Source organism: Myxine glutinosa, chromosome 11 (genome assembly GCF_964187855.1).
Source record: "Myxine glutinosa chromosome 11, kmMyxGlut1.1, whole genome shotgun sequence".
NCBI lineage: Eukaryota > Metazoa > Chordata > Myxini > Myxiniformes > Myxinidae > Myxine > Myxine glutinosa.
Window position 1 is genome coordinate 92502215 of NC_136271.1, and position 23876 is coordinate 92526090.

The 23876-nt window shown below is 47.0% G+C and overlaps 1 protein-coding gene across 1 annotated transcript in view; it reads left to right on the plus strand.

The window, feature by feature from the left end:
* The window catches only part of LOC137437132 (metabotropic glutamate receptor 8-like), a 342009-nt gene that overhangs the window by 169054 nt on the left and 149079 nt on the right, over positions 1-23876 (plus strand). Inside the window, exons 4-5 of the mRNA XM_078786862.1 lie at positions 10334-10338; positions 19387-19412. Of these exons, the coding sequence (XP_078642988.1) occupies positions 10334-10338; positions 19387-19412 (31 nt within the window). The remainder of the gene's footprint in view (positions 1-10333; positions 10339-19386; positions 19413-23876) is intronic.

The window sequence follows — 23876 nt, forward strand, 5'->3', positions numbered from 1 at the left end:
TGACCCTAAACACACCTCCAGGCTATGTCAAAACTACCTTCGAGGAAAAGAACAAGACGGTTGGCTTCAAATCATGGAATGGCCAGCACAGTCTCCAGACTTCAACCCCATCGAGCTGGTTTGGGATGAACTGGACAGAAGGGTGAAAGCAAAGCAACCTACAAGTGCAACACATTTGTGGGAACTTCTGCAACAGTGTTGGGAAGAACTTCCCGAACAATATTTGATTTCCATTGTAGAAAGAATGCCACGAGTGTGTTCGGCGGTTATATCTGCAAAAGTCAAAAATTTAAATTAAATTTTGTTAAACAAAATGATTCTATGATTTATTTTTTATCTCTAATCGTTTATTTGTTCTATGCTTAATTTCAGAGTACATTGAGACATTAAACTGCGTAAATTTCAATAAAAACTGGAAAAATTGAGGTGTTCTAAAACTTTTGACCGGTAGTGTATGCAAGATTATGTGGGCTTTCATGTGTCTTCAGGCTCAGAAGCCAAACAGTTCAATCTTGGTTTCATCAGTCCACATAATCTTGTTTCTCACAGTCTGAGTCGTATGGTGCTTTTTTGCAAACTCCAAGTCGGGCTTTCATGTGTCTTTCACTGAGGAGAGGCTTCCGTCTGGCCACTCTGCCATAAAGCCCCGATCGGTGGGGTGTTGCAGTGATGGTTGTCCTTTTGGAAGTTTCTCCGATCTCCACACAGGATCTCTGGAGCTCAGACAGAGTGACCATCGGGTTCTTGGTCACCTCTATTACCAAGGCCCTTCTCCCCCCGATTGCTGAGTTTGGCCGGGCGGCCAGCTCTAGGAAGAGTCCTGGTTGTTCCAAACTTCTTCCATTTAAGAATGATGGAGGCCACTGTGCTCTTGGGAACCTTCAATGCAGCAGAATTTTTTTTCTCTCCTTCCCCAGATTTGTGCTTCGACACAATCCTGTCTGTGAGCTCTGCAGGCAGTTCCTTCGACCTCATGGCCTGGTTTTTGCTCTGATATGCATTGTCAGCTGTGAGACCTTATATTGGGACCATTGTTTCACCTCCTCAACCTTGGCCTCGTCTCGTCTCTCCGCTCCTGCCTGACATGGCTCTGCGGTACTCCGCCGCAAGGCTCCTTCTGCTCAATACCCGCTCCACCCCATCATGCATCTCTGCCATCAAATCAAATGGACTCCTCCGACGACCCAGGTACATTCACCGTGGCTCCGGTCGTAAGTTTGTATATGTCCAATCAGGTCACTCCATCCCCGTCCTCTGGTCGGCTCAGCGCACTCCCACTCATCGTCCCAGCGCACCTAGTCACGGCAACGCACAAAATCGCACCTCCTGCCTGCGAACCCAGGCTAAATCACCTGAATTCATCTCCGCTGTTCAAAACAACATCAAGCTCACCCTGTTCAACACCCGGTCCCTCAACAACAAATGCCTCATCCTCAACGACTACATCCTGGATAACAAACTGGACTTTCTCTGTCTCACCGAATCCTGGCAACAACCTCTGGACTACTACACGCTCAACCTCACCACACCCAATGGATATTCCTACATCAATAAACCACGCTCGGAGGGCCGAGGTGGTGGAATTGCCGTTATCCACCGTCAAGACATCAGGACCAGCCTCATCCCCATCGCCTCATCCTCATCCTTTGAACACCTGGCTTTTAAACTCTCTGGTCGCACGCAGTCAGTCATGGCTGTCGTCTACCGCCCTCCCAAACCACACCCATTATTCCTGTCTGACTTCTCCTACTTTCTGACCCAGCTATGTTCCCTCTCCCCCTCAATCCTCCTCCTTGGTGATTTCAATATCCACATGGACTCCACTGACTCCACAATAACCACTGACTTCACTGATTTACTCACCTGCTTTAACCTCACTCAACATGTCAACTTTCCTACGCATATCCGTGGTCACATTTTGGACCTTGTCTGCTCCACTGGATTAATTTTGCACCATCTCTCTGGCTCTGACCTCACCCTCTCTGACCACTTAGCCATCACTATGACCATCAACATCCCCACCCCAACACCAAGACATTATCGCACGATCAACTTCCGTAAGCTAAACGCTCTTTCACCTACCTCATTCTCATCCACCCTCTCTGAAAAAATGTCCACTTCTCCCTTCATTGACATCCACACCCCTTCCGACCTCACTGACTACTACAACCACACTCTCTCCTCCTGCCTTGACCAGCTTGCGCCTGTAAAAACCAAAACAGTTTCTTTCACCCATTCTGCTCCCTGGTTTACCCCTGAACTCTGCCTGATGACAACTCGTGCTCGCCAACTTGAAAGACTCCGCAATAAAACAGGTCTCACAGTTCACTCCCAAGCCTACAAGGACCACCTACAACACTACAAAGATGCCCTCTCCCACGCCCGCTCCGCCTACTACTCTCAAATTATCCACTCTGGCTCCGGAAACCCAAAAGCACTCTTCTCGACAATAAACAAACTCCTCCGTCCCCTGGACACCACCACCCAGTCATTCACAGTGGACAACTGCATCTCCTTCCTTTCTTTCTTCCAACGCAAAATTGACAACATCTACAACAGCTTGACCACCGCCGCACCCGCTCCCCCTCCAACCACCTGCCCCCCCCCCCCTTATCCTGCCTTCCCCTGTCTCAATTCTCCCCGGTCTCCCCTACTGACCTCTCTGAACTCCTCATAGGAATGAAAACTGCCACCTGCACTCTTGACCCCATCCCCTCCAGCTTTGTCAAGGCCTCCCTCCCTGCTCCCTCTCCACTTGTCATTGCAACAATAAACTCCTCCCTGTCTACAGGCATCGTCCCACCATCCCTCAAAATTGCTGCTGTTACGCCCATTCTAAAAAAACCTGGTCTAAACCCTGACACCCTAAATAACTTCAGACCCATCTCCAACCTACCCTTTCTGTCAAAAGTTTTGGAACGCACTGTAGCCGCTCAACTCAAACATCACCTCTCTGCCAATAACCTGTATGAAACATTCCAATCCGGATTCCGCTCCAACCACAGAACTGAAACTGCTCTCCTCAAAATCACCAACGACCTTCTCCTCTCCTCTGACGCTGGCAACCTCAACATTCTCGTCCTCCTCGACCTCAGCGCTGCCTTTGACACCATCGATCACACCATCCTCCTCACCCGACTTGAGTCCACCTTTAACGTTACCGGCACTGCCCTCTCTTGGATTAAATCATACCTCTCTGACAGACGCCAGTTCATCTCCATCAATAACTGCAAATCCCCCACTGCTCCCCTCTCCCAAGGTGTCCCCCAAGGTTCAGTTCTTGGCCCCCTCCTCTTCATCCTTTACCTGTCCCCCCTCGGTCACTTAATCCGCCGTCATGGTCTCCAATTCCACTGCTTCGCCGATGACATCCACCTTTTCATCTCCACCAAGTCCGTCTCCACCTACACCCACTCTATCCTGACAAACTGCATCTCTGAAATAAAATCCTGGCTTCAAATCAACTTCCTCAAACTTAACTGTGATAAATCTGAAATAATCATCATTGGCCCAAAAACGCTCACAAAATCCACCCATAACTTTGCCCTCAACATCGACGGTATCCCAGTATCCACCTCCCCTCTCATCCGGAATCTTGGCGTCATCTTTGCCCAAACCCTCTCCTTCGACAAATACACTAAACAGATCACAAAGACAGCCTTCTTTCACCTGAAAAACATCGCCCGTCTCCACTCATCCCTCTCCTCCACGGCTGCAGAAACCCTCATCCACGCCTTCATCACCTCCCGTCTGGACTACTGCAATAGCCTCCTCTATGGTTCACCCTCAATAATCATCAATAAACTCCAATACATTCAGAACTCCGCTGCCCGTCTACTCACCCATTCCCGGACCCGTGACCACATCACCCCCGTCCTTTACAAGCTTCACTGGCTCCCCATCTCCCAGAGAATCCAGTACAAAATCCTCCTCTTGACCTACAAAGCCCTCCATAACCTGGCGCCATCCTACCTGGCTGACCTCCTCTCCAGACACACTCCCACCCGCAACCTCCGCTCTGCTGGTACCAACCTCCTGACCCCCCATCCGGACCAAATTCAGATCCTGGGGGGACAGGGCCTTCTCCATCGCTGCTCCCACCCTCTGGAACTCACTACCTCACACCATCAAAGACTCCTCCTCACTCACCACATTCAAAACATCACTCAAGACCCACCTGTTCAGCACTGCATTCAACATTCAACCCACAGCATTTAACCCCTGACTATCAATCACTTCTCCTTCTCCCTCCTTTTGCTTTAAATATTTCCCTATTGATTCTTGTCTTTTTGCAATTGTTGTTTTCATGTTTTGTTATGCATTATGTTTTGCACTCTGTCAAAGCGCCTTTCGGCTTCATGAAAAGCGCTATACAAAATAAATGAATTATTATTATTATTATAAACAGGTGTGTGCCTTTCCAAATCATGTCAAATCAATTGAATTTACCACATGTGGCCTCCAATCAAGGTGTAGAAACATCTCAAAGACGATCAAGAGAAATGGGAGGCACCTGACCTAAATTTCAAGTGTCATAGCAAAGGGTCTGTATACTTATGTCAATGTGATATTTCAGTTTTTCCTTTTTAATAAATTTGCAAAATTTTCTAACATCCTGTTTTCTCTTTGTCATTATGGGGTATGGAGTGTGGATTGATGAGGGAAAAAATGAATTTAAACGATTTCAGCATAAGGCTGCAACATAACAAAATGTGAAACAAGTGAAGGGGTCTGAATACTTTCTGAATGCACTGTATATATATATGGAGAGACAGACAAACAGACAGATAGATATGGATATGAAAAAGCAATCGGAAAAGTTCAGTGTGGAAGGCAAAGGGTTTTTTTGTCTCGGTAACAAGACAACCCAATTGGGAGAGGTCGGTGAGTAGAGAGCAAAGCAGAGGATGGAGCTGAGCGATAGAGAGCAGAATGAAGTCGACAGGCAGTGCAGGCAGATCACATGTCTGACTGTACACCCAAATAAGTAACACAAAAGCTAATATACGAAGATGCATGAGATGTATAACTGCAGTTGTGGACACAAACATTTTACAATAGCTAAATGCCCAGCAATAATAGGTGGACCCAATCTGATGAAAATAACCTAAACTTACGTCGGAGTGCAGACATGCTATCCACTCACTCTTGAACTGGAAAAACTGAAGCTTTCCAGTTTTCAATTCTGAAACAAGCTTCCTTTGTGAAACTAGACAGAAATGAAAGAAAACATGTCTAACCCAAACAAATGATACTCAACAATATTTGTGTACCAGGAGAATTCAATAAAACGAACCATCATGCGGTCAACTGAAATAACTAATATGCAATATGATGCCGTCTGTAGGGCTAATAGATGGCCTAGACTAGAGGTTACAGATAAAGTTACAGATAACGATGTTGTGAAATGGAAACTGACTTGTTGTAAATGCAGGTGCATAGGTACACCTTTCCCTCTCAACTGCCTCTCGCCTCCTGCTTCAGCAGATTTTCCCCCTTCCTGGATCGCTTCTGCACATAACCCCACCTTGTGCGGGATAGTTCCTCACCTCTGTCAGGCATGCTTTGTGGCATTATCCCTCTCACACGATTGGTTTGGAATTCTTCTCCCCCTTTTGCATCATGGTTGGAGTATCTGCTGTGAGTCTGTTAAGTCAGCGGTTCGATTCTCGGCTCAGTCAGACCAAAACGTCAAAAGTTGTACGTGCTCCTGGCTTCTTTGACCTTCAGCAATAAATGGATAGAGGATGGACACCAGATATAACCCTAATCCTAACCTCCAATGATGATTACATGTACAATCTTTCATTTGAAAAATATTTTAAGATGTCCCTGGAATTGCATTTTTTGGTACTTGACCTTGCCACAGGGGGCGGGACCAAACTGATACTGCTCTTGCACCTTCTTGCCATGTGGTGATTATAACTACCAAGTTTGAGGAATTTCTGCGCAACCATTTAGGAGGACATCAAGTGATTGGATAGACGGACAGTCAGACAATTACACGGAGCCGATAACAATATCCCCTAGTTTTTCCCTCACCTGGAACGAAGTTCAGGGAAGCTTATGCGATGGTGCGTCGTCCGTCCATCAGTCCCTCCGTCAGTCCGTCCGTCCGTCCGTCCGTCCGTCCGTAAACACTTGAAACTTCTTCTCTGAAACCGCTGATGGTATTGCGACCAAATTTGGCACGAATGATTTTTTTTTTGTATTGTGACTAAGGTTTGTTCACGGCATTTAAAAAATCTGGGTCTAAGGGGATCTACAGGGGGTCAAAGTGGGTCCAGGTTTTACCCCCAAAATAGGTATTTGCTTTCTTCTCTGAAACTACACACTCTATTTCGATGAAACTTTACCACAACCTTCATCACCTCTGATGTACCAAAGTTTGTTCACGGTATTTTTTAAAAATCTGCCCCTTTGGGGGTCTACAGGGGGGTTGCCCCCCAAAATAGGTATTTGCTTTCTTATCAGAAACTACACGTGCAATGCTAATGAAACTTGACCACAACTTTAATCACCTGTGTTGTACGAAAGTTTGTTCCTGGCATTTAAAAAATTGTGGTCTAAGGTGGTCGATGGGTGGGGCTTGTCCCCCCAAAATAGGTATTTCCTTTTTTCTCGGAACCTAAAAACACACAATTTTGATGAAACTTCACCACAACCTTCATCATCCATGATGTACCAATGTTTGTTCAAGGCATTGGATCAATTGGGGTCTGATGAGTTACACGGGGTGGGAATAGGGTGCCCCCCAAAATAGGTATTTTTTCTTTGTTTGTTTAAAGTCTTATGATTATGTTAGTATGATGCTACATACTGCCCTGTCTTCAAGCAACCATTGAATTGGTTTAAAATACCTTTAGTTCGTGCAGTATACTGTTTATTCTACCAGGTGTATTGCCCCTACATTGTTTTTCAAAAAGCGTGGGGATAATAACAATTGTATTTATATGACTCCTTTTGCCTATGGATACAAAGTGCTGAGAGAAAGAGAAAGAGAAAGAGAAAGAGAAAGAAATACAGGAATGATGACGGGGTGCTAACATCGTTATATTTATTATTGAAATTGTGAGTTTGTTCCAAGGTCTTGAGGCAATTGATTGAAAGGAACTATAGCCCATCTGTTTGTGGAATGTATGTACAACCAATGAAAGAGATGCTGTCGAATGAAGTGAGTCAGGTGTTCTCTGCTGTGTAAAGCATGATGAGATGTATTCTGCTAGAGAAGATGACAAGGACTTGAGTGTTTGAAAAATTATTCTACTTTTTGTAGAAAAAAATTGTGTTCTCTCTGTAACTGGGAGCCAGTGTAATTGGCTTAACATGAAAGTTACATGGGACCATTCAGGCTGCTGAGAGATCAGACGAGCACACCTGTTCTGCATTTTCTGCAATCAATACAAATCCTGTTTTATGATTCTACCAAGTAAAGAACTACCATAATCCAGCTTGGACAACACGAGTGTACGAACAACATTATGGCAATTATCACTATTCATATACAGTACTTCCTGATGCGATTCAGATTAAATACATTATCTGCCAATTAGGAGAGCGACAACTGTGTGACCTGATCAGACATCCTTATATCATGATCACACATCACTCCTACATTTCGGATCATAGGGGGAATGAGGGATCTCCTGACAGTCGAGGCTGAAATTATTGTCACGTCTGAAGTTCCTGCAAAAACAGGAACCGCAGCGCTGAGTTTAGACTCCGGAGATGGAACGAACGATCTTTTATTGCACTGCATTCAATTAATTAATTCTAACTTTACTGTTCTCCAAGGATCATTCGATTGGGCCGATATAATGGTGGCACACGCACATGGAAAGCAGACAGATAGCTGAAACACGTTTCTTACCTTTTAAAGGGTTTATTTGTAAAGTAAACAGGGAAGATTGTAACAAAACGCGAGAACCAAAAATGGAACGAACCAAGCGAGTCAAATGGACACAAAGATATAAATGGGGATATTCAAACTTTTATTTACAACGATTGCAAATAAAACAATTCCTAACCCGCTAGGTGCCGCAGATCACACTTGTGCAACAAAACAATTGTAGGCGAGACTTTCCTTTCAGTTTCACTGATGCGCAGGGTGGACACCAGACTCAAAATGGACCACTTTGGGACCACTTAAAAATTGTGACCTGTAGGTGATTGACAGACAGACAAACACACAGGATAATGCACAAGACCAACGAATATACTTCAGAAGTCTTCAATTTTCGCAAGTAACAAACAGACAGACAGGGGTGAAAACATAACCTCTGTCCACCTTCGTTGGTGAAGATAAAGAGCAATGGAAGAAATCAATGAAAGGTGAGGGGAGACAGAGGTGAGAAAATACAATCACCTGAAAGAAAATGAAAATGATCTTGGGGAGGGTTATTGAGGGTAAAATATCCGAAACCCTGAAAGACCCAAAATACCCTGAAGACCCAAAATACCTCAAAAAACCCTTAAAGACCCAGAGGACCCAAAAGACCCTGAAGACCCCAAAGATCCAAAAGACCCCAAAGCATCAAAAGACCCCGAAGACCCAAAATACCTAAAAGACTCTTAAAGACGATGACGACCCAAAAGACCATGAAGACTTCAAAGACACAAAATATCCCGAATACCCAAAATATTATCGTGAGTTTGAACAAAATACCCTGAATACCAACTTTTTATACCCTTAAGATGAAATCCATGAAAATCGTCACCCACGTGTGATTCCGTCACATTACCTGGTCTGCCTCACTGAGAGTAGTACTCGTCTGTAGCCATGTGACAGTTCTGGTTCAATACATATAATTGAATTCTCTCTGCTCTTCTTAGCATTCAAGATAATTACCTTATATGTTCAAAATTAGAGTGCACATGGTGATTCCGTCACGATGGAATTCATGTTAAGCCTTTACACTCGTGAAGTCCCTTTCGACCCCTTGGACCTCAACACCATTCAGACGTTCGAGCTTTACACCATGAGTTAGGACAGAGGATGAGCTGAGGGTTTTCACGATATTCAAGGATGAAACATTAAAGAAGGGAGGAAGAAAAAGCAACATGGCAGAGACATTGTATAACAGAAACGTTTTAAATTGGGATTTAAAATCAAAAACTTTAGAGTTGACAGTGGGAGGGAAGGATGACAAAATGACCAGAGATAATATACAACAGGAAGAGGAATGAGTTAGACAGAATGAAGAACGATTCACTTCAGTTTTGTTTTAATCTCCGTGTCATTGAATAAATATTTGAGTGACTGAAAGTAGAAGAACATGAAGAAAGAGAGAAGCAATTATTTTTCTCCTTTCAGACGATTTTAAATACAGTAATTATACAGTATTTAAATCGTCTGAAAGGATTATTCGCCATTGTTTTGGGAAAATTTAATTTTTCTGGGTCAGATTGAGTATTCATTCCGCTCTGAGTGGAATGCCCTTATTTTTGGCAAAGTGAAAACTCTTTCATTTTTCTTTACATTTCTCGGCTATTAAATCCTGTTGTGCTACAAGGTGATATTTAAGAGTTGGAATATGATCATCTACTCACAGAGAATGATTGTTTGTTTTTTCATTTATTTTGCATTTCTAATGGTTGTTGTGTGTGTCTGGATGTTATTCATTCTTGTCTCTTTGTTGTCACCTTTTGTAAATGAGGAAACACAATAATTGCCCACTCTGAATGTCATTCTGATGTTGTCAGGTTGGAGTAAGGTTGGGGAAAATTTGAGAAGGATCGAACAAGATGCGTACTTTGTTCGGTATACTCAATATTTTTCATTTGAAATTACCCGCTACACTATCACAATCAGTTAGATAGTCCTCTGCACCAATAAATATTCCAAATGACGTAGAATTTCTGTGATCAGCATATCTTTACAAACAGGACACTAAGTGGTGCCAAGTGTGCCGGATAGTGTTTCACAATTTCACAATATGTGTGTGTGCAAGGAACTCTTCCACAATGGTCATAAAATCCTATTCACAGAATGTGTGTTTGGATGGTGTGTTTGTGTGTGTGTTTGTATGTGTGTGTGTGTGTGTGTGTGTGTGTGTGTGTGTGTTTGTGTGTGTGTGTGTATGTGCACAAAATATGTGCAACATGTCATGCACAAGATGCGTGTGCACAACATACCACTGTACATATCACGCATAACGTGTGTATACAATACAACATGTGCACAATATGTGTATATGTATGCAAATGCATATAAGTAATATGTGTGCATACAATACACAGCAGATGATGTCACACAAAACAAAACAAAACATGCCAAAGTAAAACAAAAAGCAAAAGCGAAATCAAAGCTAAACATGTGTATAAACCATAACAGTGCATGTGTACATGCAGATCATGGCAGATGCACATGTGTGTATGTGCATGCATGTGCACATGCATGCTTGCATCATTGCCTCCTGTCCTCATCTTTCTCAGGCCCTCCTTCCACTCAGGACCGCCAAATCTCAGGTCCCTCTCCCACTCAGGTGCGCCAAATTTCAGGCCCCCCTCCTACTCGGGTGCGCCAAATTTCAGGCCCCCTCCCACTCGGGTACGCCAAATTTCAGGCCATCCTTCCACTCGGGTCGACTAAATCTCAGGCCCCCCTACCTGTGCACACATGTGTGTCCTCGATGGGTTAGAGTCTGTAAAACCCCTGAAGCCATGGGCACTTCCACATCCACCCACCAAAGCCATCCACAAAGCAATTTTATTTGGCACGTTCCTGAATCTCATGGAGCTCGGTTCCCTGCAGGCAGGCATAACATGGCATAAAGGGAGCCACCAAATTCTGGGTCTTCACTCTGTGTGTGTGTGTGTGCGCGCATGCGTGCACACGCACACTTGCGCATGTGCACATTGATATCGTTGTGGTACCGGGGTTCAGGGTTTACCACGAGGCGGGCCCACTTGAGGCCACCAGCCCTGGATAACTCTGTGATCCTGTGGGTTGCTAGTCACCCATGGACGCCAATTTAAACCACCAAGGCGAGCAGGGTCCTTGCTCCTTTACTAATGCGTTACCTTACCAGTGGTTTGGTCATCCCAGTTGGCGACCATAACCTTCGCACATACTTCATTATTTATTATTTATCTATGACGTACATCCGGGCGAAATCGTAAAGTACATACGAGCTAAACCCGGAGCCAATCAGTGGGGCAGAAGTTCCCGGAAATCTAATCTTACATGCTAAATTGGGCCAATCAATAGAAAGGGACCACACAAGTAGGATAGAAACAACCCGTTTACCAAAATCAAGGAACATGACTGTATTTACAAGCACAGTAATGAGGATTCAAAGGCTCATATACAGTACAGTGAAGTAAATCATTCAGAGCAGCCACAAAAGAGCAGATACCCATAACTTATCTCCTTTAGACACTTATTTCAACAAACTACAAATAGGACAGTGTGCCAGCACATCATTCTGAGGAAATTTGGAGAGAAGAAGAAGATGATGAAGAGGTTTTAGCAGGGGGTGTTGGTGGTCCCTCGACTCACTGCGGGAACACCTTGATGGACGTTTGCCAATTCTGGTACAAATGAGGAAAAGGGAATGGTAATAAAAGTAGTTGATGTAAATGTAGAGGAGCTAATGCGTGTGGTGTTTGCTTTGGAGAAAGGTGTGCAGTGCATATTTATAGCCTTGCCCAGAAGGGTCAAAAGGCCAATTATTGGGAGCTCCTTGTGAGTCTAGCTAGAAGAATTAGTAATTAATAAAAGGGAAAGCAACACAAAGTAGTGTAGGTCAGTCCTGGAACCATCTCACTGCGCTAGGGTCCTCCTAGCTTGATCGCCCTCTCATGTCTGCTTCATGCTCCTGACCCTCATCACTCCATTCTCACAGCGCCATCCGGCACAGCTCGACCTGGATTCATGGCACCTTGTCCCGTATGCAGCGCAGATTTCGACAGATTTCGACCGACTCCTCTCCGGCCTTGCACCCCCAGCTCTCTCTGTGCTCTGTCCCCCAAATATTCCTACAGGTCGCACAAGATCTGCCAGCAACCCTCTGATGGTTAAACTGCCGAAATCTCGGCTCTCCGCTCACCTTCACTCTTTCATTCCTCTTTTCTCCCGCCTCTGGAACAAACTCCCTCACTCCCTTCAATCCCACTCCTCCCTCCAGGTCTTTAAAACAGCTGTTCACCACCATCTCTTATCTTCCCCCATCCAAAACCTTGATCTTTTCTACCCCCGCTAATTCACCCCAGATCCACCTTGTTTGAAATTCCAACTTCTTTCCTGGAAGTCCTGGCAGTGTCCATATGTTTTATACCTCTCCCACTGCCCCCTTCCCACGCCCCCCCCCCAAAGCCCTCGCCCTCTCTCAGATCTCTCGATGTCTCCATGTCTCTCGGTCCCTGCTCTCAAATGTTGTGTTTGTGTCCTTCCCCCTCTCTCCCCATCTTGTCTACCGCTCCCTATGTTATATGTTTTATGTGTCGGTTTGTCTTTCTGTGTGTTCATGTGATTAATGTTCGCTCTTTCACGAGCCTCGATATTGTATACAACAACAACAACAACAAAAAAAAAACATGCGACAGCTCATTCCCATTGGTGCGCCCACTGGACACCACCTCTTTGGGCCATCATTAATCTACGAGCCAAAGTCCTTCCCTGCATGGTTTGTTTCCTCTGCTGTCGGAGCCGCTTCCTTTGGTGTCTGGTTCACTTCCCAATACCGAGTTTTCACGCTCCGCAATGTTTTCCTGCCCAGCATATTTGAAATAGGATGGTGTTATTTGCTTTCTTTCCATTTGAATTGTGGTCGCGTGTCAAAGGAATCCATATATATATTCTATATTATATATTGTTGCGAATATGGAATTTGGCCTCCATATCCGCTTGTAAATATTCCCCTATTTTCTCCAATACTCCCCAACTTTCCCCAATCCCCCATTCCCTAGTCCCATTGCATGTAAATAACAATCAGTAGAGCCGACCTTCCCCTTATTCCCCCATTAAATGTCGTGCCCAGGTCCACCGCACCACACGTAGACAACTTTCGGACATCTTCCTAGCTATTCTTATTCTATGTCAGTTAAGGCCTCGTCTCCATTAATTATGACTCTTCGTTGCACCAGAATGTGATTATATGGCATCAGTAGTGAGTTTAGGACCTTTCCCATACCTCCTCCCATCTTCTTCCCCAAACAACAACAATAACAACAACTACAACAACAATTACAACTACAACTACGACTACAACAACAGAGGGGCGGGGAGTGTGCGTCCTCACACCGGCTCGGTTACCCGCCATGACCATGCGCTCCACGGCGTTACCCCGAAGGGGCTGGCTGTCAGCTCCTCGTCAGGGGCGGAGCCAGTAACCCCCCCACGCACCCAATGAGAAGCAACGTGCCGATTCCATCTGGGGCGGAGCTAACGAGCCGAGGGCGTGTCACTCCCCGCCGGATATACGCGGCCCCGCGCCGGACGTGACGACAGATGCGCCTCAGCTTGGAGAGAGAAGCCACCGCCACCCCCAGCGCGACGATACCTCCCCGCATCTTTGGACCGGACCGGACCGTACTGTACCCTGCCCCGAGCCCAGGAGGACCTGGAGCCATCGATCCTGCCTTTCCTAGCCATCAAACCCCCGTGTGAGTCAGCCGTTGTCCCGTTTGTCTGTCGTCTGTCCGGGGTTAATATAAGAGTGTGTCTAAGTGCCTGTCTTTCTGTGATTATACCTCTAGCCCCTGTAATCTGACCTTTCCGTACGAATATAATCTCCTCCGGAGGTCTTGAGAGTTGAAACATTGGTGTCGTATTGTGTTATAGTTATTGTAATCCAGCCGGGTGTCTTCTTTTTCTTATTGAGCCAGCATCGCGCGACTAGTCAACGTTCGGGCACAATCGGGTAACTTGTGCAGACGTGGTCATACCATAAAACCGCTCGGTAAATAACATCCAAGCCACGTCTGTAACAATATATATAACCGAAAAACATGGTCCAGGAAGCCGTTCGTCCGTCCATCCATCTGTCCGGCCATTCAGGAAGTCGTCAAGCTGTGATTGTGTCTATTAATACCGCACTGGAGGAACGCCAGTTCCTTCCTGTCTATTAATTATGTACGTCTATTAGTTATGGATTGTTGGAATATACCTTTCAACCCTTTAGACTGCTGAGATCCCGAAGGCCTTTGAAGACCCTTCAGGTCCCCCAATACCCTTAAGACCACCAAGACCCCGAAAGACCACAACAAACAAACAACAGGCATTTTAAATGGCCATTTTCCCTGCAAGAGCGGGGGTTAGCCTTGCGGTCCCCATGACAATGTTCTCCATTTTGCCCTATTTTCTGCATCTCCCCTTGTTAACCCCCTGGTCCGCATTTCTTCTTCGACCATCTTTACCCAAGTCTTTCTCGGTCTTCCCCGACCTCTACTTCCTTCCACATTCATTTCCATCACTCTTCTCAACCAGTCACTTTCAGCCTTCCTCAACACATGACAAAACCATCTCAAACTGTTTCTCTTCACAGCATCCATCACAGGCTCTATTCCCATCATCTTTCGCAATTCATCATTTGGCTTCCTCTCTCTCAACGATACTCCACACATCCACCGAACCATTCGCATTTCCACCCTTTCCAGCCTTCGTTGCTGCTCTATGTTCATTACCCATGTCTCGCTCACATAAATCATAACACATCTCACACATGCAGCAATTGCAGCATACACCTTTCCCTTCAGCTTCAACGACACTCCCCTCCTCGTCAGCACGCCACTCAGTTCCCGAAACTTCTTTCATGCACATCTCACTCGAGCAACCGTTGCCGAGTCTGATCCACCTTCTCCATTCAGCATGTCTCCTAGGTAACAAAATGTTTTCACACCTTCCAGCTTCACGCCGTCTCCAAGATCCAACTCAACATTTCCTCCATCTGCAGCTCCCTCTGTGCACACCTTACACTTGAATGTAGCTGCCACACTTTTTTTTTTTTTTTTTTTTTTTTTTGTATACAAGATCGAGGCTCGTGGAAGAGCGAACATTAATCACACAGAAAGACAAACCGACACATAAAACATATAACATCGGGAGCGGTAGACAAGATGGGGAGAGAGGGGGAAGGACACAAACACAACATTTGAGAGCAGGGACCGAGAGACATGGAGACATCGAGAGATCTGAGAGAGGGCGAGGGCTTTGGGGGGGGGGGGGCATGGGAAGGGGGCGGTGGGAGAGGTATAAAACATATGGACACTGCCAGGACTTCCAGGAAAGAAGTTGGAATTTCAAACAAGGTGGATCTGGGGTGAATTAGCGGGGGTAGAAAAGATCAAGGTTTTGGATGGGGGAAGATAAGAGATGGTGGTGAACAGCTGTTTTAAAGACCTGGAGGGAGGAGTGGGATTGAAGGGAGTGAGGGAGTTTGTTCCAGAGGCGGGAGAAAAGAGGAATGAAAGAGTGAAGGTGAGCAGAGAGCCGAGATTTCGGCAGTTTAACCATCAGAGGGTTGCTGGCAGATCTTGTGCGACCTGTAGGAATATTTGGGGGACAGAGCACAGAGAGAGCTGGGGGTGCAAGGCCGGAGAGGAGTCGGTAGAAGACAGAAAGACCACCTACCTGCCTGCGGTGAGTGAGTGAAAGGCCCTCAGAGATAGCTTCATCGCGGGAGATTCCAATAATTCTGAAAGCTTTGGTTTCAACAGCGTGAAGCCGAGCTAGGTGTGAGGCAGGAGCACCGGCCCATAGGGGAGAACAGTATTCCATTGAGCTGCGGATGAAAGCCTTGTATGTGGTGAGGAGCTCAGGTGTGCCGAGGAAGGACTTCGCACGACGGAGAATGCCCAGTCGGCGACTGGCTTTGGAGGCCAGCTTGGAAATGTGGTTTTCCCAAGAAAGATCATGGCAGATAGTGAGACCCAAAATCTTGAGCGACAGAACTTCTTGGAGAGGATTGTTGAGAAAGTAGATGGGAGGGTTGTCCAGTCGATCTTTTCGGAGAGACATAGTAAGAGTGTGAGATTTGTCAGGATTGAAAGACATGTTCCACTTGTTTGACCAGTCTGTGATTTTGTCCAGGTCTTCAGAGAGTGAGGAGGCAGCAGACTGCCGATCTGAGGGAAGAGGAATGGAGCGGCAGAGAGTGGAGTCATCAGCAAAGAGATAGAGAGGATTTTCGAGAGAGTCAGAGAGATCATTGATGAAGACCAGAAAAAGCACGGGGCCCAGAACACTGCCTTGGGGAACTCCAGCCTGAACAGGAAGAGGAGATGAGAGAAACCCATTCAGGGCCACACGTTGACGACGACTAGAGAGGAAGTCCGCCAGCCATGCGTGGAGATTTCCATGGATACCAAAGGAGGAGAGTTTGGTGAGCAGAGCGGGGTGCCAGACCGTGTCGAAGGCACGTGATATGTCGAGGGAGACAGCTCTAATTTCCTGTTTGGCATTGAGGACCTCCATCCATTGCTGAGACAGCAGAAGCAGCATGTCCAGAGTAGAGTGACCTGGTCTGAAACCAAATTGATGATCAGAGATCAAGCCATTGGAGAAGAGGAAAGATTTCATATCCGAAGCAATGATGGATTCCATGACTTTGCTGATAATTGGGAGAAGGCTGATTGGTCTGTAGTTGCTAGGATCTGTTTTTGCACCTTTTTTGTGCAAAGCGGTGATGTTGGCTGATTTCCAAGCAGATGGCAGTTGACCTTGAGCAAAAGAGAGGGTGAAGAGAACAGAGAGAGGGTGAGATAGAGCAGCAGAGCAGGATTTTAGGACCCGTGGGCTGATGCCGTCGGGTCCAGTTGCAGAATCAGAGTCGAGGGTTGACAGAAACTTTTCCACCTTGTCAGGAGGAAAGGACACGGAGTCCAGGAGCAGCAGGGTACGACTGGGTATGGTGGGTACAGAGAGGGATGGGTTTGGGACACAAGATTTAGAGGCAAACACAGAGTTGAGGCATTCAGCTTTTTCACGTGCGGAGTCAGCTGTGTAGCCGTTTGAGGTAAGGGAGGGGATGGAGGGGGAACAAACACCAGAAACGGATTTGACCAGACGCCACCAGGATTTGGAAGAGGGAGACAGATAAGAGAGTTCGGTCTTGAGAACGGAGAGATATTGTTTCCTGGCTCTCCTGAGGGTGGACACACACTTGTTTCGGGCTTTGTGAAAGGAAATGAGATTTCCTTCCGTTGGATTTGCTTTCCAGGAGACGAAGGCAAGTTGTTTCTGGGCAACAGCCTCACCACAAGATTCCGTGTACCATGGACGGGAGGAAGGGTATGACAACTGAAGACGAGATGGGATAAATCTGTGCATGAGAGAGAGCAATTTACTTTGGAAGAATTCCCAGGATGAGTTGATGTCAGAGGTGGTAGAGATGGGAGACCAGTCCAGATGATTGATGGCTGCTTGAAGACCGTGCCAGTTGGCCTGAGTGAAATGCCAGACTCGTCGACGCTGAGCAGGCTCCCTGAGGATGGTCAGAGAGATGTCCACTTTAACAAGGACATGATCAGATGATCCGATCGGAGCAGAAGAAGAGCAGCAGACATTTTCAGGGAAGTTAGTCATAACCAAGTCCAGAAGAGAAGATGTTCCGTTGACTGAGATCCGGGTCGGGAAATTGACAGATTGTGTCAGTCCCAGTGAGTCGCAGAAGTCCTTTGCTGAGGAGCCATGGCTGGTGAGAGAGGTACCCACACCCAGCCAACTGGCATGATGACAGTTGAAATCACCACATATGAGGAAGAGAGAGTTGGGATGAGTAGATAGAAGTTGGTCCATATCATCAGACAGCGAGATGTAGATGGAGTCATCACTGTTTGGTGGACGGTACAACACACATATGAACAAGAGGTGGGAGCGAAGGGGAAGCCGTAGCCAGAGGTATTCCTGGGGGTGAGGTGGAGAGAGTGCAGTGCAGGGCGAGTGAGGAAGAGAGTTTTTGATAAAGATAGCAACCCCGCCTCCAGGACGAGGCTCAGGTCTATCATACCGGAGGAGGGAGTAGTCCGGGAGAGATACTAAGGAATCAGAGACATCATAAAGAAGGAAAGTTTCTGTTAAGCAGATCACGTCTGGTTTGACAGAAGCAACCTGTATGGAGAGATCAGTTAAGTTTGAACGAAGGCCCCGGATGTTTGAGGTCCATACCGTTAATGAAGAGGAAGGGGGAGCATCAGATACAGAACAGGGGGGAGGAGGGGTAGGGTAAGATGTGGAAGAGGTGGAAGAGATAGGGAGAGCTGTTGAAGGTGTGTCAGAGATTTCAGAATAGCTCGGAGAAAGGGAAGGATGGGGCGGACAAAAGGTTTGATGGTGATTGGGTGAGCCACAATGAGGTGTTATTTGAGGAGGGGGAAGAGCGAGGCAGAAGGTTGGGGGAGATGGAGGTGAGAGTTTGAAGGGGGAAGAAGCGGGGAGGACGCTTTGAGGAGGGGGAGTGAGAGGGGGGAAATTGAGAAGCAATGAGGGTGGGGAGATTTGAAGGGGAGGGGTGAGGGGGGAGTTTGGGAGGGAAGGGACAAGGGGAGGGATTTGAAAGGGATGGGATATGGGGGGGATTTGGAGGGGAGGGGTGAGGCAGGAGTCTAGGAGGGGAGGGGCGAGGGGGTAGTTTAGGAGGGAGGGGGCAAGGGGGGAGATTTGAAAGGGATGGGTGATGGGGAAGATTTGGAGGGGAGGGGTGATGGGGAAGATTTGGAGGGGAGGGGTTATGGGGAAGATTTGGAGGGGAGGGGTGAGATTGGATTTTTGAAAGTGTACGATTTATGGGAAACGAACATTTATTGCAAAATGAGTTTCTTGTGACCTTCGAGTTAAAAATACGTTTAAGGACGCTGGATGGAGGATGGAGTGCAGGAGAGTTTAGGGAATGTAGAAAAAAGGCACTCTAGGAGATGGATATTTTTTTTGGGATGAATTGATTTGGTGAGCAAGTCGAAAGCAGCCTTTTAAAGAAGAAGAAGAAGAAAAAGGTGTTATAAAATATGACGGAATACATAACTTGAGGGGAAAGTGTAAACATTGAAGGTTAATGAGTGAAAACTATCTGGGGAAATGGGGGAGAAACACGTGGTCGAAGAACGAACGAACGAATAAGAATGAATAAACGAATGAGAACAGAGAAGGAAATGTTTTTTTTTTTTTTTTTTTTTTTTTTTGAGTTGAGATTTACACAAGGAAGTAGGCTATGGGTGAAAAGCCTGGGAATACAGAGAACGAAAGTTATTGGATCACAAAAGACGGACCGCTGAGAGAAAAACAAAGCCTCAAGGTTGTACAGCGCACACTGTACAAGGCCTCAAGACACGACACGGCAAACAGACGATCAATTTATGAAAGATAAACACCGAGAAACAACCAGAGTTGCACACAATAACTTCACACACCGAAAGATAAATACAGTTTCGACAAAATACAATTGTGAACAGACTTAACTTCGAAAAACGTGGAGACCGTGTGGAGCTTCGAAAATCCCTCCCACCGTCTCCGAGATCTCGCGAGACCATCTGCATACAACTGTTTAATGACCCTCTCAAACCACTACATTTTTGATGAACCCACTCAGCGCACATTGTACATTGAATTGAGTTCACTCCGACACCCTTCCTGCACATAGCACATGGCCACTTCCCAGTTCTTTCCACCTCATCACATGCTTTACCACTTGCCATCACCTTTGTTTTTCCGATATTCACCTTTAGACCTTTCGTCTCCATACATTCCTTCCACTTGTTCATCTTCTCCTTCAGTCCATCCATACTTTCTGCAATCAACACCAGATCATCTGCATACAACAACTCCCACGGTAAACCCTCCTTTACGTTCCGAGCCAGCACCTCTATCACAGCTACAAATAGTAGTGGACTTAGTACCGACCCCTGATGCACTCCCACCTTCACCTCAAACTCACCACTGTTCCCGTCCTTCGTCCTTACAGCTGTGCGCGCTCTTTGGTACATTGCCATCACTACTCTGATCAACCATTACTCCACTCCTAACTTCCTCAATGCCCATGTCACTACTTCACGTGGAACCCTATCAAATGCTTTCTCCAGATCAACAAACCCAAGAAACAACTTCTTCCTCTTCTGCATATACTTCTCCTGCAACTGCTTCACAATAAAAAGCGCGTCTGTCGTTCCTCTTCCTGGCATAAATCCAAACTGCATTTCGTCAATCTTCACTTTCTTCCTTATCCACCTCTCCAACACCCTTTCCAATACCTTCATTCCATGCTCCAATAACTTTATCGCTCGATACGAGCCATAGTCCAGAGGGTCACCTTTCCCCTTGTATAGAGGGACGAGGGTACTCAGTTCCCAATCCACTGGAATGCGGCCTTTTTTCACCACCAGATTACAGATCTCTGTCATTCTCTTCACACCCCAATTTCCCGCTGCCTTCAACATATCTCCCACAACTCCCGTCGGCCCTCCCGCTTTTCTACTCTTCATTGCTTTAATCGCTTCCTCAACTTCCTTCTCGGTTATCTTCTCTGTCGGTCCTAAAACTGGGTTACTCTCTATGTTGCCATCCCATTCATTCTCTGTATTCAACAGCATTTCCATATATCTCTTCCATCTTCCTTTAATTCCATCTGGGTCCACAACGATTTGTCCCACTTCATCCTTCAAGCAACTCACCCCCATCACATCACACCTCTCTTTCGCTATCTGCTTTGCCATCCTGAATACCGCTCTCTGACCCTCTGCCAAATCCAAGCGTTCTTCGAACATTTTCCAACATGCATCCTGCGACTTTGCTACCTCTTTCTTTGCAGCCTTCTTGGCTGCCTTATAACTTTCAGGCTCTTCCTTTTCTGCCCCCATACCCTTCGCCTTCTGCCACTCCTTGAACTTCTTCCTCTTCTCATCAATCTTCTTTCAAACTTCATCATTCCACCACCATGTTTCCCAGTGCCTCTGTGGTCCTTTTGTCCATCCACATACCTCACCAACGGCTCCCAACAGACTTTCTTTCATTGACATCCAACCACTTTCAAGCTCAACCACACCATCCTCTACCATACTCAGCCTCTCTTTTAATGCCTCCCTCACTGTCACCTCTTTCAACCTCCACACCTTCATTCTCGGTTGGTACTTCACCCGCTGAGCTCTTCTCGCACCTTTCAACCTTATGTCGCAGACAACCAAGTGGTGCTGTGAAACAGCCTCCTCCCCCGGGATAACCTTTGTGTCCCGGAGGTGCCCCCCTATCTCGCCTACGCACCATCAGGTAGTCAACGGTTGTCGTCGATCCACCTGACGTGTATCTAACAAGCTTGTTATCCTCTTTCTGGAGCTGAGTATTACAAATCAACAAATCAGCTCCATCATCAAACTCCAGAATCCTTTCACCTTCTCCATTTCTCACACCATATCCGTAACCCCCATGAACTCCCTCAAAACCATCCATACCCCTTCCCACATGTCCATTTAGGTCTCCTCCTACCACAACAACTTCCTCTTCTTTCAAGTTTTCCATCAGCTTCTCTATTGCACACCAGAACTTGTCCTTCTCTTCATCGCTCCGACCAACCTGCGGAGCATATCCCGAGATGATGTTCACCAAGAGCTTTCCAATCATCATTTTCACCATCATCAACCTTTCACTCACTCTCATCACACTCACCACACTGTCTACAAACTCCTCAGAAAACAGGACACCAACACCATTCACGCCTTCTGGGCACCCTTGCCACACAAACTTGTATTTCTGTCCCTGCCTACCCTTCACCATTCTCACACCACTTCCCTTCCATCTTGTCTCCTGCACACAACATATGTCCACTCTTCTTCTGACCAATACTTCCACCACTTCTCCTGATCTCCCTGTCATTGTCTCCGAAACTGTCTCCCGAAAGACCACAAGGACCCAAAATACCCTGAAGACCCTTAAAGACTCAAAAGACCCAAAAATGCCCCAAAAGACCCCAAAGCATCAAAAAACCCCAAAGACCCAAAATATCTAAAATACCCTTAAAGACAATGATGACCCAAAAGATCATGATGATTTCAAAGACACAAAAGATCCCGAAGACCCAAACGACCCAAAATACCCCGAATACCCAAAATATTATCCTGAGTTTGAACAAAATTCCCCGAATACCAACCTTTTATACCCTTTAAGCATTTACACTCCTTACGTCCCTTTCGACCCCATAGACCTCAACACCATTTAGACCCCTTACACCCTTCAGACCGATTAGACAGCTTCGACCCTTAACCATTTAGATGTTGGAGCTTTACACCACATGGACCTTTTTTGATTGCAAATAAATTACAAATAAATAATATCACCAATATTAGAAATAAATTTATACAAAAGAAATGTTTATATTATGATTGGTGTAAATCATGACAACACAGCCACTCAGATTCGGTCAGGTCATTATCCTCATTTTCAACAAGCCTGTGCCTCTGCAGCGACGTGTGGTGAGGTGAGCGTATCGAACCAAGCCACGCTAGTCCTAAATAAAAAGAAAGCAAGGGAATTTATGAATAGCGACTTGTACCCGATAGGAATGGGAAAAGTGCTAAAGGGCAATTTGGGAATAAAAGGGAACTGAATTGTACTATGTGCTGCTTGTGTTACGAATTCTGGGTTTAAGGGGGTTACAATTCAGGTCATTTCTTATTAATGTATTGTGGCGGACACAAAAGCCCACTGGCGTGGTGACATCATTCCACGCACCAAGTGGGCGGTGGCCACGCCCGAGGGGTAGGCGTGGCCTCAGGATATACACCGGGCGACCAGCCCGGAAGAGTTCAGTGTTACAGTGTAGTCTTACAATAAAGACGTTCATATGTTACCGCTTGTCCGCTTCCTCCTTGCTCACAAGCAGCGCGCGTAACGCCGCGCTTTACTGGTGACCCTCGACGTTGGATCTGCCGTAGCGATCCTTCCGAACACGACGCCATTGCAATGGCCAACGACAAGTCAATGGCGATTAAACTTCCCGAATTTTGGGAGGCCCAGGCCGAGGTCTGGTTCGTTCAAGCCGAAGCCCAATTTCAGCTTCGGCGCCTCACCAACGACGACCTGCGCTACTGCCATGTCGTCGCCTCCCTCGGGCCTGGCACGGCCGCTCGAGTTGTGTCCGTCCTTCGCCACCCACCGGACGGCCACAAGTACGAGGCACTCAAGCGGCTACTCCTAGCCACGTTCAGCCTCACGGACGACGCACGGGCCGACCGCCTCCTGGATCTCCCCGAGCTCGGTGAGACGTGCCCGTCGGTCCGAATGGACCATATGCTGTCACTGTTGGGCGACGAAGCCCCCGGTTCGCTATTCCGGGCGCTTTTCCGTCGCCAACTTCCAGCGCAGGTTCGCCTCGCGTTGGCCGGGACCGGGCTAACGGAACCCCGAGCATTGGCGGCCGAGGAGGACAAGTACTTCGCCGCTTCGGACACGCGGGCGAGCGTTGGCGTGGCCGTCACGGCCTTCGACGCTGCTGTTCCACAGCATCATCTTCTACAGCACGCTGAGTTTCAGCAGCATGCTGATACGCACCTCGTGAACGCCGCCACGCCCCGCCCACCGCCGCGGCGAAAACCGCCACCGCGGGGAAACCCGTCGACTCCACCGGCCTGGCGGAGCCAGCCGCGCTCCTCCAGCTCCACCACCTGGTGCTGGTTCCACGCCAAGTTCGGCCACGAAGCTCGGCGGTGTCATCCGCCGTGCTCCTTCAACGGGTCGGGAAACGCCCGGGCCGGCGCTCAATTGTGGCGATGAGCGCCGGCCGTTCGAGCAGCCTGCTGTTCATAACGGACACCTTCTCCGGGCGCCGTTACCTGTGCGACACGGGAGCACAGGTGAGTGTCATTCCCGCCGGCACGTCAGACAAGCACCCCGCGGGTGGGGGCCCCGCGCTGCTTGCCGCGAACGGGACGCCCATCCGTACGTACGGAAAACGCTG